This window comes from Dysidea avara, chromosome 12 (genome assembly GCF_963678975.1).
Source record: "Dysidea avara chromosome 12, odDysAvar1.4, whole genome shotgun sequence".
Classification (NCBI taxonomy): domain Eukaryota; kingdom Metazoa; phylum Porifera; class Demospongiae; order Dictyoceratida; family Dysideidae; genus Dysidea; species Dysidea avara.
Genome location: NC_089283.1, coordinates 12,645,546 through 12,663,016, shown reverse-complemented (window position 1 = coordinate 12,663,016; position 17,471 = coordinate 12,645,546). Strand labels below are relative to the sequence as shown.

Sequence of the window (17,471 nt, the reverse complement as noted above, 5' to 3'; positions counted from 1 at the left end):
ACATGATGAGAGGGACTATTTTGAGGCATCCAGCAAACAAAAGCTTACATCTATTACCAGTATTCCCAACAGCTTCTTCTGTACTTCAAGTTTGCTATCAAACTTGCCTCAAAATATCACCTGTAGCTTTCTCTTATATTATATTGTACTCTTGAAATTAAATAGTTTACATTTTTGTACTGGCAATTAAAGCCTTGTAATTTTATTCTGTATCATATAGCAATTTTCTGTAAGGCACTGTAATAGTAATTCAGTTCATGGTAAAAATATAATGTGCATGTTACTCAACAGCTATGAGCTCTGAAGACAAATACATGAAGTCTTTAATCCGCAATTAACTATCCCTTATATAAGTACCACTGTAATGTAGTATCTGCTGCAAGAAGTAAACTGAATATGTGTTTGGACAATTTACTCTAGTCACTCTGCTATGGATAACCAACTATTAGCATTTAACTTAAACACATTAATTGACTTCTCACCAGCAAAAGTGGTAATAATATTTCCGTAAAGTACATTGTAGAGCTGAAATGACTATCAAAATTAATTTAGTATTCAAATAGTTTGAATAGTACAACAAACAAAATAATAGTTTTTATTATGATAACTCTATTCAGATTCCATGGAAGCACTTTAAATGCACTGGAATTACTGTTTTGAAGAAAAATTGGAAATTACAAGTAGAATACAATATTCCAAAATCCACTTACAAAATATATCTGCAATTTTTGCCAAAACTAGCACAATCTATATAGCAAACATCCAAGCAAATCAAATGTTTATTTCAGCTAGTACATTGGGAGCACACATATGCACTTAAAAAATACCCTAATTAAACAGTCACTTAGCATATACTCTTCAAATTGGTCTGTACAATTTTAAATTTGTTTCCCTGCAGTTTTTCAATGCATTCATCAAACATTACATTTTCACTATGCAGAAATTGGCACGTGCAGACTACATGTTGATTAAAGGTAAGATGTAGTTTTAAGTGTGTGCTCTAATAGAGAAATACACAATGGTGACATGTGCATTAATTTCAAAATAAACCAGTAATTTTGTGCATATATATATCATTAACTTTGGCTTTTCTGTCAATTGTTTAGTTGGTGTATTTTAGGCAGACCAAAATCAAATACAATAATAAACTGTGTTGACATTTTCTTTATTGAAACAAGTCGAACAACATACACAGCATGATGCTAAACAATGTCACAAGTATCACTAGAACCTCCATACCCATATTTTGAATGTTGCCACCCACATTATCAATGCAGCTAGTATGTAAATACTTCAGTTACTTTTGAAACAACTTTACAACCTTTCTTATACAAATCAGGTGACTGGCACATAACACATGATGAGAACATGGTCATTCAATGCATGGTACTTCCCCTACAGTTCAGTATATAATAAGACTGAACGCATGATGACTATAACAGACCAATGGTCAACAGAAGTCATATGTTCTCTACAAATTAAACCAAATGATTCATTGTAAGCACAATATTTAATAAATTTACACCCACAATATTTGAAATACAGTACACAGTGGTACTACCAGTTACAACTATCTTTTATTTAAGCTTCTTTAGTTTTAAGCTTCTTTGGTTTGCCCCGTAATGTACTGTCTCTTATATCTGTTTGTCTTTTTCTTTTTCTTGGTGAAACACCAAATGATTCTAGTGGAACATGATACTTCCTTCCTCTACATTTCTTCCATGTATCCATGGTACCGCCTTCCATAGGGACATCACCACTACCCCATGTGAATGCTAACAAATAATCACTTGTAGCCACATGACTATTTCTGTCATGGAAGCCACTATGAACACAAATTTCGGCCCCTAAATAGGCAGCATCGCTTAGATGCTTCATGGTGTCTTCACTAAGTTTTTTACTGAATTCTTTGTGCAGTTTGTTGGCAGTACGACCGGGGTTAGCTTTCCAATCTTTTGATCCACTGTCATAAAACTGAGGTGCTTCACCTTCTGTACACAGTCGCGTGGGCAAGTGGAGTGTTAACCCTCCAACTTCACCAGCAACGTACAGGCTCACAGCAACATGATCTGTAAAAGATTGTTAAACACACTTAGCTATATAAGTTCATAAAACGTCACCTGCCCAAGCTGCTCCACCACTGACTAGATGTACTTGAGACAATTCTAGTCCAAAGTGTTGTGTTATGATGACCTTTGCTTTATTGTACATCATTTCATAGAGTTCTTTTGACATCTTCTTCCATCCACCTTTTCTACCAGCAGTTCCCACTATACTGACTGTCTTTAGTGACATCACTACATGTACATGAAGTCATTATTAACACATTAACAAACAACTGATACAAATGATAGAGCATTTACACCCTGTAGTGAGCCAAGTATTTTACACAAAATTTATAAAATGCCTTTTTCTTCGTGACGAAAGGGTCTAATGGTAAAAACTTGGATATCATCTTATTCGCCTACTCAAGGAGAGTTTGAAAATTTTTGTTTGGTTGCAGTAGACCAATGGATACATGAGATATGGGCATTTGTTTATGTCGCACCAAAGTGATTGTAACCTCTTTCTTCACTGATTATGTCTCTACATGTAGTGAAGAAAGGTGATACAAGGAAACACTTAAACAGCAATGAATTCCCCTATTCATGGTGAACACGATGGGGTAAGTTGCAACTCTGTATGTCATATATTTGGCTATGTAGATCATAAACATTCAATAATAACGAAATCAAAAATGCACCATTAAGTTTTTGTACAAATTACTTCACTCAAGTTTTCTAGAATGAATAACTGTGAGGCATATTGGAGGCATTTAAGCCTTATTATTTTCAAAATCACAGTTCAAAATATCTCACATAAAAGGTGTTTTGGCAGTTATAGCTACCACTGTTATAAATATAATGCCTTATGCAGTAGCAAATGATATCAAGACACACAATAGTGTATCGTGCAGCCAAATACAGCCAGTGTGGGCACACAACAAACAAGTGGGCATGGCAAATAATACTTTTTAATTAACAAAACTCAATCTTACACATGGTTGGCATTTTTTTTATAACTATTAGTAAGATTTTTTCAAACCACAAAAGGTTTACACTGCAATGGTTACACCATGTACAAACTGATTTCCTTCAAGCAATTTACCCTGTGACTGTGACAAAAAATCGCTTTCGGATTTTTCAAAATTGTGCACAGTTTCCTTGTTCTTCATCCAATATGCACAAAATTTGTAAATGTGCTGCATTATGCTCTTACTAAAGCATGTGCGAGTTATAGCAAAAAGAAGAAAATGATAGGTCACAATCAAGACAGAGCAAAAGTCAAGTCACAGAATACCATATTTACTTGGTTAAGCGCCGTACCTTCAATAGTAGCTGCACTTGAGTGGTGCCATTCGAAAATAAAAAGCTTAAACATCATTTTCAAGCATCAAGTGGTGACCAATTTTGAATAGTTACCACATCAATTTCTTGGAACTAAGGTAATAAATGCTGCAGCATTTAGACAGTAATTGGCAATTCCTGTATTTTAGATATGGTGATATTTAGCATTTAGTGTAAACACAGTTATATAATGACATTCTTATACTTGTATTAATATACTTGTATTAATTCACACAGCATGGGACTATTGAAGTTCTTCAAGTTAAACTGGTGTGTCCATTCACTGGACTGGACTACTGGACTGGACTACTGGACTGGACTACTGGACTGGACTACTGGACTGGACTACTGGACTAGACTACTGGACTGGACTACTGGACTGGACTGGACTACTGGACTAACATAAACCACCTTTTCCTTCCACTAAGTGATTAGCTATATGACCATCTTTTAGTTTGCAGAACTCTCTGTGTCATTAGAGGCACATGTTAACAGTTAGGCATCGAGTTAGCCAGAGAAATGCTTCCCATTGCACACACTATCCTAAAAGCGATACAAAATTGCATTTACTGTATAGTTTGTACTTGGTGCAGTTTACAAGCATTAAAAACTGAGAAGCTGAGAAATTAAGTGAATATACGTACAGACTGTTAAAAGGCTAGGCAATGATACTGCATATCTTGTTACATACTGCACACTGTTTTGGAATGGTGTAAAAGTAGCACCCAAGTCATAGTGATGGATAATTTGTATTAACAAACAACTATGTTGTTAACAACTATCAGATAACAATAACTGTGTCATATAATCTTGCAAGGAATCACAAGATCATTCCCCCACAGATCTCCACCTTTTCAAACACACTTTCTGTAACAACTTTAAACAGGCTGTAGGACCAGGTGCCCTACAGACCTTCAGCACTTGTGCTGTAAAGCCTTAATAAAGAAATTAAATAAATAAATCTCACATGCAGGTATGTTCTTATATAAAACTTTATGCAAATGCTTGAAGCTTGAAAAGATGGATAGATTGCACTGTGCTTGTATTAATGTTGGCATTAGGCAAATCATCTTTGATGGCAAACTACACTGAGGTGTTATAAATAATATGCAAGTTTTATATCTTGTGGCGAATGGTCTAATTCATGGAAGTGGTTCTGTGGTTAAATCTGGCCACAAAAAGTAATAAAACACAAAACTTTTTTGAGTTCAGTAGTCCAGTCCAGTGAATGGATACACTCAACTTTAAAGATAAGAAACAAAAAAGTTACCAAGGCATTATAGAAAATTTCTCATGGGAGGTACAAATATTACAACACCTCAATAAAGAACCAGAGTAGGAAAGTATGCTGCTCAAAATGGCCTAATGTATTTCGCGGACTGGACTCGCGGACTGGACTCGCGGACTGGACTCGCGGACTGGACTCGCGGACTGGATTCACGCACTGAGCTGGAAACAGCTTTTAAACAATAATCCAGACATTATCCATCTCTTGTAACACTGGAGACACCACTATTGAGCTACAGCTGCTGATACTGCTCTTCCTTACAAGTCAACAAACTAGCGCATGCACTAATTAATTAGAATACACTTACGATACACAAGTACTAGCAGTGATAAAGCGTGATAGAGGCTATTGTTGTAGCGTAGATGTTTTCCTATATTGCTTTGGCACTAGTGCTAGGGTTGTAGAAATGAGCCAGTAATAATTCTTAGCAGGGTAGCTGTAGATGGCACCACCCGGCGAGATGATGGGGCTATGCAAATAAACTGGCTCATCACTACAGCCCTAACACTAGTGCTAAGTACTGGAGCAACAAAGGAAAAACATCTAAGCTACAACAATGGCCTCTATCACGTTTTATCACTGCTAGTACTCGTGTATCATAAGTGTATTCTAATTAATTAGTGCATGTGCTAGTTTGTTGACTTGTAAGGAAGAGCAGTATCAGCAGTTGTAGCTCGATAGTGGTGTCTCCAGTGTTGCAAGAGATGGATAATGTCTGGATTATTGTTTAAAAGCTGTTTCCAGCTCAGTGTGTGAGTCCAGTCCGTGAATCCAGTCCATGAATCCAGTCCGTGAGTCCAGTCCGCAAAATACATTAGGCCACTCAAAATGGCCTTATTAAATACAACAAAACATTTCACTGAAAAATGGAACATCCATGTAAGCAAGTCCATAGTGTGAAAACTGATGTTGGAATACCTGCTACATGATAACACCACCTGCATTTTCTTTCTAACCACCAAATGTTGTACTCAACAATTATTCAGCATAGAGTGTATGCAGTATTTTATATTCTAGTGAGCAGGAGTGTATATGGATACTAGAATCGTTTACGTTCAAGTTCTGTCAAGTTCTTATAAGTTTTCAGGCATTAACTAGTGATTTTACAAAGCAGTGGTATCCAGGTATGGTTTTCTTATGTTTGGGATTACTACACAGTAAATTCAAATGGATCAATTCAACCTCCATGGGTAAATTTAAACTACAAACTTTTTTGTTAAAATGACCATCTAAAAGTGGTTATAACTAGGGTAGGCTTTTGGACTAAATCAGTCAAAATAACTAGGGTAGGTCAATATAACTGTTCACTTAGGATGTTGAAATAACATATTTGGATAATTTCAGTGTATATGGTCAAGTCTACTATGGCACAGACAAGATGACCAGCTACATGGTTAAATTTACAGTACACTGGCCATTATAACATTTGGGTTACATCCCACAATCAAAAGTGAACATGGAGAACATAGGTTTTATATACAATTTGAAAACTCTATAAGATCAAGTATGTTTAAAGTATTAAGATGCAGTATATAACAATTATTGTGAATGTGTGTCGTAGATAGATTAATGTATGTTATTACTAATGATGACTGACTTGTTAATTAGTGTAAATAAACAAATATTTTGTGACGTGAGTTAATTTTACCACAGATGGTTAAAATAACCATGATGGCAAGGTTATTTCAAACACTTGGCTAGAGGTTGAAGAGACTTTAGGGCATTTGGGTAATATGACTATATCTAACAAAGTTAAAATAACCAAGTACATCCTTGGGTCATTACTACCAAAAAATTGGTCATTTGAATTGCAGGTAAAACAACCCAAAAATTTGGGTCATTTGTACCCATTTGAATTTACAGTGTAGAGTTAGTGGAATGGTATCTTATGGCAAGCAAGAGCTAAAAAGAACGGGCAAGTATCATTCCCGAGTGAGTAAGCTTGATAGAACAATGGAACTAGTAGTTACAGGAATAAGATAGTCCTATACCATAGGACTAATGCTGGTCAGGCATCAACACTAAACTGTTTTGTGACATTTATTTAACCATCATATTAGAATAGTATCACTGTACAAAGGTTTAACTTATATTTTTAGCAAGTGGCACTTGTTTTCTTTGCAATAACATATTTGGTTATTTGCACTATTGGTAACAATACCATTTGTGATGTCACGTCACCAAGAGTTCATAATATTATTTATGAATTCTTGATGTCACATACTGGCTCTGCTATTGGGTGATAGTTATATATGTGACCCACTGAGCGAAAACCAACCATTTTCGCAAAATTCTATTTTGGTATATAACATATTGAAATAAACTGGGTAAAAATACATGTGCTACATAAAATTTTTATGCACACTTCAATTGTTTCGTTATGTACTGAAACAAAGCTCATATCAATAAAACCTATATACCACCAGATTCTCCTATTCACTGGGAGTAAGAAAGTCTTTGTTTCATGTTTGTACAACATATAGTACGTGAGTTATGGGCACTTATTTACCATGCGGTAGAAATATGCCAATATGCCTTGATCAATATGCCAATTCATGGTGAACACTAATCTTGTCTTTGTAGCTTGTTTCAGTCGTGAGTTATGATCGATTAAATAAGTGCCTGTAATTTATTTGCTGTATTGTTGCTGTACCAAGTATATTTCTGTTCCAACTATCTAGCGTTATAACTCCAAGATTATTTATCACAAGACTGAAACTTTGGCTGTCCACTCCTTGTTATAACAGAGAAGCAATAAAAGGAAAGTGCGAAAACAACCGGTTTGGATCATATCCGTATCACTGGGTAGTAACTTATCATCCACTGATAACTCTTTCTTCTTAAAGGCACAGTGAAGGCTTTATTTTCAATGGAGCTCCATACAGACCATTTAAGTTGGGTACCCAATTACAACAAAACATACATGACCCTCTACAGATTGTACATGTATGCAAGCTACTTCTTTAGAAGGATAACTACAACTCTGTTAGTACATTATGTACGAGTAGTCCACGTTAAAGAAACAAACCTAGTGCACAAAATTTGGGAAGTTATCTGGGAGTCCACCATAGAAGTGAAATTTGGTCCGGCATAGGTCCACTGAACATCAATTCTAAAGTTTTACTGCGATATGGCAAATGTACTTGTAGTCATGTCTCGAGTCGTGTAGACCATGGACATGCAGTGAGTGTCTGAAGGACATGGGATGATTTTTTTGTTTTTTTTTCTAATTCCAAGTACACTGTACACACATCCCTAGTACGGATACTGCACTTCGCTCACGTTAAAGGACAACAGCCTTTATATGTTAATTATCCGTACGAGTAATTCAGTCAATGTCACAATAATACTATACTCACCGTCTCTTCGTTACATTTACATCAGTATTAGTATTAGTACATCGGACGATACCACCGTAGATAATACAGAGGGATAGACCGGATGGTCGAATATACCAGATAAACTATGATCGAGGGGTCCGACACTTGGGAAAGAGTGTACGAGATTTCCAGATTTCTACCGTGATTTCTGATTTCCAGGTTGATTTCTGATTATTTCCGCCCACGAAAACTATAGTTTACGGAAATATTCTCCAATTTACAGAGAATTACGGAGGTTAGAGGCTTGATTTCTGGCGTTCCACCAAGAGATATCTGGTGACTGGGCACGAGACGCAGTCACCAGATATCTGTGTTATGGTCTGACCCTACGCAGTGGGTGGGGTCTGGGCACGAGACTATCAGAAATCCAGACTCCAGACATCTCGACGTTCCACCAAGAGCCAAGAACAATCATTTCGCAAGAATCCTTGGAAATTTGCTCAGTCCATTTGCAGACCACCTCAAAAGGTAGATCCTGCTTTCTCAGCAGACCAATGCTTTCAATACTTTTAAATCTATAACTTCTACACCGTCTCAATATAATGGCTTTCCGGATTGGATTCATGAGGTATGGTCAGTTCCAAATCATGATTATGAATTTGATATGTCCCCAATCCGTCCTTGTGAAGTAAAGTGTGCTCTGAAGAAGTGTTCTTCTTCATCTGCTCCAGGAAATGATAAGATCACTTACTTTCATCTGAAGAAACTACCTAGTTGTCATTTATTTTTGGCCACCTTATACTCCAAGATACTACTACATTCCCACTCCGCTCCTCAGTGTTGGTGCCAAGGAAAAACCATATTACTCTATAAGAAAGGGGATCCAAACTATCCCAAGAACTTTCGTCCCATCACATTAACCTCAGTCTTTGGCAAGCTATTTCATCAATTACTGTCTCTCCATTTGGAGAAGTTCACTTTGAACAACAAATTGTTAGACCCCTCACTCCAGAAAGGCTTTCTCTATGGAGTGAACGGCACTATGGAACATATATTCGGTATTGAATCACTATTAATCCTATTGTTATGTCATTTCTTGACCTGAGGAATGCCTTTGGGTCAGTATGTCATCAATACCTCTTTGACATCTTATGTTACATCAAGGTGCCTTCTCCTGTTATTTCGTACATTACTAGCTGTTATTCAAAATTGTCAGCAAATGTGTCTACCAAGAACTGGAACACTTCAGTATTTTCTATTCAACGAGAAGTTTTCCAGGGTGATACTTTATCACCTTTGTTATTCAACTTAGCCATTAATCCGTTATTAGCTTATTTCTCCACATCAGAGTATTGTGGCTACTCTGCTCAACTACAGGCTGCCAACTCTGTTGGGCTGCCTCCTGTTGAGACTGCATTTTATGTGTTATGGTCTGATTCCTTGGATGATTCACCATCTGGTTGGTACAGAGCAATCGTGACCTCTTATCATTGTGATGGCTCCTGTGATCTAGTTTATGATAATGGTGATAGTGAGCAGTCTGTGGATCTTCACACTGTGGAATGGTGCTATGCAGGCAGATATCGCAAAGTTTATCGTTCTGATAAACCTAATACCCAACCATCAACCTCTACTAGTGCAGCTGTTGCTCTACCTAAGATTTGTTATTCATCAATGCATAGAGCAAAGGGTTTTGCTGATGACTTGACTGTCATCTCCAAAGATGTCAAGTCTCATCAGCAGGCTTTATCATCACTTGTCCTAAAGGCAATAGACATATGTTTTGAATTTCAACCTCCAAAGTGTATTTCCCTTTACTTTAATGGTCATCATATGGTTTCCTCTACTGTATTTTCAATGGCGGTTGGGAATACCATTAATATCTGTAATGTGGATTGCACTAAGTTTCTGGGTCGCACTATTGGTGTTTCTCCAACTATTGCTCAATCGGTAGCTTCTGCTAACATGAAGCAACAAATTTTACAATTTTTACAATCCATCAATAAGTGTTCTGTTCAGGGAGAATATAAGATATGGATCTTAAAAAACTTTGTGTCTTCTTTTCTGCATTTTCATTTAGCTGTTGAGAGGCTTACTGTGTCTTCTATTATTTCAGCACAGTCATCAGTATTGAAATTTGTGAAAAATTGGTTGAACCTCCCCAGAAATTGTCCTCCTGGAACTGTTTTCCACCCGGATGTGTTGGATCTCCCCTTTTTACCACACCTGAAGCAATCAGCCAAGCTTTCATACATTCTGGCTATTGAACGGTCAGTTGATCCACTGATTATAGAGCTGCGACTTTCTATTGTAGCTAACAGATCCGATATCTCTTCCACTATCCTTGACTATTTATCTGCTGCTAAGGCTTCAGTTGCCAACATTTACTCTGCAACTTTCAAGAACCATGCTCGCCACAACTTACGTTCTGCTCACATTGAATATTGGAAATCAAAACTGGAACCATTAACTGTTCAAAATAAATTTTTGGATATTGTAACTCTGGAGCAAGCTTGCCCTCTGTGGAAGAGATTGATGTATGGCCTCCCTGAAAAACAGCTGTCCTTCCTGCTACGTGCTGGTTGTGACACTCTACCAACCCCTATAAACCTGGCCAGATGGAACATCATTACTGATCCTAGATGTGCTCTTTGTCAAGCTCCTCAACCCACAACAATCCATATTTTGACTGGCTGTCCTGCTGCTCTAGATCAAGGCAGGTATACCTGGAGACATGATTCAGTTTTACAGGTCCTTGTTCATGGGTTCCAACAGCATTTACCTGAAACATTCAAACTTTATGCTGACCTTCCAGGTTATCTAGCTAGTTCCAGCCCCCCTAGTACCTCGCCTAGTACCATCCCAACCAATCTTTCCTCCACCCTCAGCAGGCCTGACTTGGTATTGGTTTCTAATGATTCCATTTGTTTGTTCAAATTGACAGTACCAACTAATACCCAGCAACATCTTCTTGCTGCTAGAGCTAGAAAGGAAGATCGATATAGCTCCTTGCAATATAACCTACAGCTTTCTGGGTTAACTGTCAATCTTGTTCCCACTGAAATTGGTTGTTTAGGCCACTTTTTGTCAGAAACAATTGCTCAAATGGCTACTCCTTGTGAAGTGCCAAAGAAAACCGTAAGATCCTTGTTTGAGCAGGCAGCTCGCATTGCTGTGTCCTGTTCTTACAGAATTTTTAATTCTAGAGCCTCCCCGGGCTGGGATCTTTTAGACCACCTTAGGTAAACTTCAAGTATTACATATATGTAGATATAGATATTTTTTTTTTTTTGGTGTATTGTAATTTAATTTACTGTAAGTCTTGCCAGGGCTCCTGTACTGATCCATCAGCACATGGTACCCCTGTGTCTAGGCCCCTGTATGCTTGTAATGTATATTTTGTCTTAATCTTAAGACGTTTATTCCGGCCGCTCCACATACCGTATAGCCTAAATATTTCAAGGGGGAAATTTGCTGATTTCGTGGTTTTGGGGATTATCAGCGAAGATTTTAGCCTTGAAATATTTAGACCTCCATATACCTTATAGCCTAAATATTTCGAAATTGAGCAGTGTTGCTAAAAATAAATTTTTCGCGGATTTGCAAACACTCCCAAAATGTATTAGACTATAGACCTTATTCACTGAATTAATTTCATAGCGCTTACAACCCGTTGCGAAGGAGTTGTCCGCCAATATTCGCCATTTGCAGTACCAAAACCATAGTAACATCACAATTCTCCGCCAAATTCGCCATTTGCAGTACCATAACTATGGTAACATGATAGCAACCGTTGTGCTCGCCCAGTTTAGAACTCAAAATGGCGTCCGAAAGACCATCACCATGGCAAATAGGGAGCCTTGTATGGCTTCGCGTGATATCAGAGGGCGCTTACTGTTCTAAATGAATAAGGTCTATATGGAGGTCAAAATATTTCAAGGTAGCGATTCCGGAATTCCGTAAATTTTGCACAATAAAATCTCCGTAAATCTCCCAATGGAATTATGGCACACTCGTTTCGCTGCATTAAAATTTCGTAAAGAGAAAAGTGGATTGTTGCTAAGGTTTTTTAGGGTGGGGAATACGATGGTGCTATTCGTTTTTTGCAATAAATATGTTCTTGTGATGTTACATGTCAATTTATGGAACGTTTTTTCGTGAATTTACTGTAGTTGCTTGTGTTTTTCGCAAGAAACGACCCAGTACATGATAGGCCAGCTAGGTTGAACATTTTAATCTGTGTAGTTGTCGTAAGGTGCTCACTTAAAGGTAGCGACGTGGAGTAATGATGGATCATGACTCTGAACGGCTCGGAGTGGCAGGAAAGAGATGTACCCGAGTCTTGACAGCCGTATAGTTCGTCTGCAGTGTATAGTCTAATTACGCTAGCCATGTGGCTGGCTCAGTGTATTGGTTGTTTACTGCATGTAATGTCTACGCGTATGTGGGAAAGCTAGCTAATTACAAACTTTCTGAGCCGTTTACTATGCTTCGTCGTAGCTGTAAACAATGTCTGACCTGGATGACATACAGGGCTTGCTAACTGGTTATTTTTTCCTACGTGTGTAGCTGCATTGTGTGCTTTCCATAACTACTGCATGTGATACCATCAGCTGTATAGCTACTAACTTGCTGCAAGCCCATACAGTGTTTGATGGATTCATTCTGTGCTGGCTAACTGCTGGAGTGACCAACCAAGAGCTATAGTGTATAACCCAATAAGTTATATTGTAGGCTTTAATGTTTCATGCGTCCCCAGAGGTTGCAAATTTAATGTTTTTATAAATTACTTACAGCATTGTGTTGCATTTTACTATGCATGCATGTAAATCAAATTACCTTATGAGTCATGGTTAAGAAAACTTGGACTCTATTCTCTTTACTGTTGACGACAACGAGGGGATCCAATTGAAGTTTACAAGCTTTTACGAGGATTGGATCCCTCGTTGTCGTCAACAGTAAAGAGAATAGAGTCCAAGTTTTCTTAACCATGACTCATAAGGTAATTTGACTAGTTCGTTCACAAGTTTATTTATCAGTAATAATTTTCATTGGTATACTGGTAGCTATATGAGCTATTATGACATGTACATTTGTTACTACACAATTCAGTAACGTTATGCATGGTGTGTGATTAAAACTAAATGGAGCTTCATATTCAAAGTGTTGCAGGTTTAATAGTGTATTATAATTAGTAGCTATTGGTTGGTTCTTACATACACAGCCAATACAACTAATCCTATTCATCAGTGATCTCTTTGATACTCTTATATGGAGATGTTGTTGAATAGCAAAGTAAATTTATTTCCAATGGTATAATTTTATGGCTAGGTGGGTTGGGTTTGGTTCCACCCATGGGTGCCAGAGGTGTTGCTACTACCCATGAGAATACATGAAATTTATATCAACAAATGCACTCTCACCCTCCACCATGCAGCTATAGGGATATGTTTGGCAGGTTTTAACCTAAATAATGTTGACTTGTGTATTGTGTATGCATGTGATCAAGGTAGCTATTATTGCATTCTTTTCTCTGGCATCATCAGTGTATTTATGAGCTGTATTGCCAGTGTACTTATTTTTAGTATTGTTTTGGGGATGTAAAGTTGCACGTCAATGTTAATGAGTGTTGGTTATATTTGTGTACCTGTGTTATGTATATATCATACAGGTGTGGATGCATGGCTACAATAGACGATTGTGGAGTGTTTCTTTTACAACATGGTTTAACACCAGCAATGTTGCTGTCAGATAATTCATCTATTTCTGCTACAAATGTTACTAATGGACTTGTTTTAGATCTATATGAATTCATGAACAAACATCGTAGTCGTAATTATGATTCTTTTAGAAGATGGCTGGCTCTTTTAATGGGCTATGAATGGCCTGTTAAAACTTTCCCAACAAGTAAATCACTCAGACAAAGTGTGATCCGTCTTTCTAGCAGATTAACCAAAATTAAAAAAGAACGCAATTCTCAAGTAAAGGATGCACTTATCAAAGGATTTTTATGTGAAAGTTATTGCTTGCCCAAATACATGATTCATGGCAAGTTGCACACATTATCCAGCTCAAGTTCTAATGCCAACTCCAGTTCTACATCCCACTCATGTAGTGAATTAGTAAGTGACAATGAACTTTTGAAATCACAAAATACCCAGTTATTATTACAGATTGAAACAGACTCAAAGATAATAAAGGAAACTAGAGAAAAATGTAAAGAATCTAAGCAAAGGGTGTATTCAATACATAGAAATACTAGAAAAAAAGTTTTACGTAGGGAAGAAGAAATCAAAAATAAAAAGATGGAACTTACAGAAAAATGTAAATTAGTAAACCATCTAGAGAAAAGGCTGATTGAAGCTGAAATGACAATTGAAGAATTGAAGCAAAACGTTGATAGAGTTCGCCGCAGAGTTTCATATTGGAAAGTAAAATGTAGCACCCTACAAATATTAAATGAAGGAAAAGAACTTGAACTAGAATTTGACAAGGAAAAAGAACAGTTATGTTTGCAAGAGGAAATCACTCGTTTAGAGCAAGAAAATTCCGAGTTACGTGACACAGTTGAAGAACTGGTTTCGGAGGAAGACATTAATGCTTACCAGGATGGCAAATATACAGATGATGTACGAGTATGTTGTTATGAGTTACTGTCACTCAATGTTGGTATACAAAACATCAGGGCTGTAATAACATCAGTACTAAAAAATATTGCTCATAAATCTATTGACCGTTTGCCCCGTAACACAGCATTATGTGATATGATGGTTGAATCTTTGACAATTGCTCAAGCTCAACTAGCAGATCAACTGACCAAAGAAGAATGTGATTACCTAACTCTACAGACTGATGGCACAACAAAGTATGGCCAACATTTTTCTACTTATGACATAGCCACTGACAGTGCTGTTTACCATTTGGGTTTACGACATATTTTTTCCGGATCAGCCCAAAGCACATTGGATGTTTTCACTGAAATTCTTGATGATTTAAACATAGTAAGCAAAGAATTAGGAAGTAATGGTGTTTCTCAAAAACTGGTAATGAAGCTCAAAAACACAATGTCTGACAGGCACTCTGCAGAAAAGTTATTTTCACAACTATTGCAGGAGTATAGGAAAGATATACTACCAGATGTTGTTTCTGGGTGGGATGAGATGTCCCAAGATGAAAAACATGTACTAACTAGAATGAATAACTTTTATTGTGGCTTGCATTTTATTGTTGGGCTTGCTGACACTGCTGAATCTGTGCTTAAGGCATGGGAATCTACCATTTGTGAGGTTGGAGACCAGGGAAGAACATCAGGCACGCAACGCTTGATCCGAACAGCCTGTAAGGCTTTCCATCATAAAGGATCAGAACAGGCGGGTTGCTCTGTGCGTTTTCGTACCTATTGTAGAGGTAATGGTGTGACAAAAATTCCATTAGCTGCATTTCGTGGCAATCGATTTAATATCATATTTTATGATGCTGCTGGGATTTATTACTTGAAGTCGCACATGGAAATGTATTTACTTCAACACCATCATTCTGCTCTGAATCGGCTTTTGCAAGCAGTTCTTTCTGATTTAAAAGTTCCTCAGTATATTGCAGGAGTAAAAGCACTTGGAATTATTGATAAAGTAGTAACTGGGCCATTTTGGAGGTACCTTGAGTCTTCTTCCGTGTCAATCCTGAAAATGAGTGAAACATACAGCAAAATGAAGGAAAAATTTGAAAGTTGGAGCATGGATGCTCAAGTTGTTATGGAAGCAAATGAGCTATTGTTTCCTGACTACACCAATTTAGATGATCCAGTTTTCAAGGTTTTGTCACAACAATCATCTGATGATGTAATGGTTGAGGAAATACTCCAGTTGTTGTTCAAGTCATTTGCATTAACTCTACAAAGGTTAGTAATAGACCATTTACCTGGTGGTGTATATAATTCTGTCCAAGACCCTCAAATAGTTGTAGAAACAAAATCAGTACCTGTTACTAACGTTACACCAGAACGTGACTTTGCTGTGTTGGACAGGTTAATGTCCCAGAAGCCCAATGCTTCTTACATTGCAATTGAATCACTACTTCTTTTTTCTCACAACAAAACATCTGAATGGCTGGAGAATAAAGCAAGTGAAGAGAAAAAAAGACTGTTGAACGCAGCCCGTACACTGACATCTGTTCACAAAGCAAATTTTCACAAACGCAGACAAGAAATTGAAGTGAAGAGGAAAGAAATTTTTGAAAGTAAAGAAAGAGATCGAAGAAAAAAGAAAGAGAAAGAAATAAAAGAGAAAGAAAGTTTGACTAAACAGATCAGCAGTGCAGGACTATGGACAACAAAGGAAGAAGTTCACAAAGGATTGGATAAGATGAGGACTAAAAAGGAGAAGCAAGATGCCTTGAAATTGCAGATAAAATTTCGTAAAAGGGTTTTGTGTCAGTCTACAGATGATCAAGCTGTTTTTCATTTCTCACATAACCACAAACCATTTACAAATTCTGAACTTTTGCACAATCTTTTTAAATTGTTGTCCTTAGACAACGGTCAAAGTGTCTTGACCAGCAGAGATGTTAAGGAGGATCCAGAGTTGCTTATTTACCGCCGAGTAGAACACAGATTTAACTGTGATGGAAAGCTTTTATGGTATAAAGGAACAGTTTTGGGTTTCAATAAGGTCACAAATGAATTTAGAATTTTATATGATGATGAAGAAGAAGAATGCACCTTTCAACTGTTGGAAGACTTAGAGAGAGATGACTTGCGAATAGTGGGATGACATGAATTTAGAGTGGGTACGTATAGTGATATTTATAACTACTTTTGTAAACCGAACCTAACACCTTTTTCAGTGATTGATGTTCTATATTATGTAGTTCAGTTTTGAGCAAAACTGTAACTCATTCAGTAGCTGTATGTGTTTTTATTACGTTTTGTATGAAAGTGGTTTGCTGCATGCATACTTACACTGATTTTGTTTGACAAACATAAACTATGCATGCATGGTCTTAATACAAAGGTGGTCTTAATTACAGAGGTGGTCTTATTCAGAGTGTCCTCGAGTGTAGGCTTCCAGGGATGTCTGTCATGAGTATATTGATCCAACACTGTAACATGACCATTTGCACCGTTGTGCCATATTTTGGGGCTATTATAATACAAAAAAACGGAGAAAATTTAACCGGTTTTTAAAAATTCAATTGCCGATAACTCCGTGAATTTGTAACGGATTCTTAAAAACTAAATGTTGCTGAGATCCTTGAAGAGTACTGAATAAGGCTATGCTAAATAGATGTTATTTGCTGCAATTATAAAATTCGTCCGAAATCGCTATTCAAGGGTAAAATTTTCGCTGAATTTTCCCCCTCGAAATATTTAGGCTATACGGTAGTCTAATACCAATACATTTTGGGAGTGTTTGCAAATCCGCGAAAATTTTATTTTTAGCAGCATTGCTCTACCTCGCTGTACACATCGCCCCTCAAGCT

General features: G+C 37.2%; 2 protein-coding genes across 3 annotated transcripts; one reads left to right on the top strand and one right to left on the bottom strand.

Moving 5' to 3' along the window:
- Positions 1 to 1,478: 1,478 nt before the first annotated feature.
- On the bottom strand, positions 1,479 to 8,186 carry LOC136240687 (uncharacterized). The gene is made up of 3 exons (XM_066031709.1): positions 8,034 to 8,186; positions 2,121 to 2,297; positions 1,479 to 2,069 (listed from the first exon to the last, which is right to left on the bottom strand). Exons 2-3 carry the CDS (start codon positions 2,293 to 2,295, stop codon positions 1,582 to 1,584), a joined length of 663 nt encoding a protein of 220 aa, XP_065887781.1. The 5' UTR covers positions 2,296 to 2,297; positions 8,034 to 8,186; the 3' UTR covers positions 1,479 to 1,581.
- A 3,856-nt stretch (positions 8,187 to 12,042) lies between these two features.
- LOC136240729 (uncharacterized) lies at positions 12,043 to 16,975 on the top strand. 2 transcript variants are annotated; one of them, XM_066031770.1, is made up of 3 exons: positions 12,043 to 12,068; positions 13,666 to 14,116; positions 14,168 to 16,975. In XM_066031770.1, exons 2-3 carry the CDS (start codon positions 13,676 to 13,678, stop codon positions 16,760 to 16,762), a joined length of 3,036 nt encoding a protein of 1,011 aa, XP_065887842.1. In that variant the 5' UTR covers positions 12,043 to 12,068; positions 13,666 to 13,675; the 3' UTR covers positions 16,763 to 16,975. The 2 variants fall into 2 exon arrangements, with proteins under 2 accessions (XP_065887842.1, XP_065887841.1); XM_066031769.1 differs by having other exon boundaries at positions 13,666 to 16,975.
- The last annotated feature ends 496 nt before the right edge of the window (positions 16,976 to 17,471 follow it).

What these genes read in the sequence shown, in the direction of transcription:
- LOC136240687 (XM_066031709.1), bottom strand. Translation starts at nt 2,295, where the DNA reads ATGTCACTAAAGACAGTCAGTATAGTGGGAACTGCTGGTAGAAAAGGT. An exon ending in TGGTGGAGCAGCTTGGGCAG is followed by an intron (nt 2,070 to 2,120) that starts GTGACGTTTTAT and finishes AATCTTTTACAG; the next exon opens with ATCATGTTGCTGTGAGCCTG.
- LOC136240729 (XM_066031769.1), top strand. Translation starts at nt 13,676, where the DNA reads ATGGCTACAATAGACGATTGTGGAGTGTTTCTTTTACAACATGGTTTA.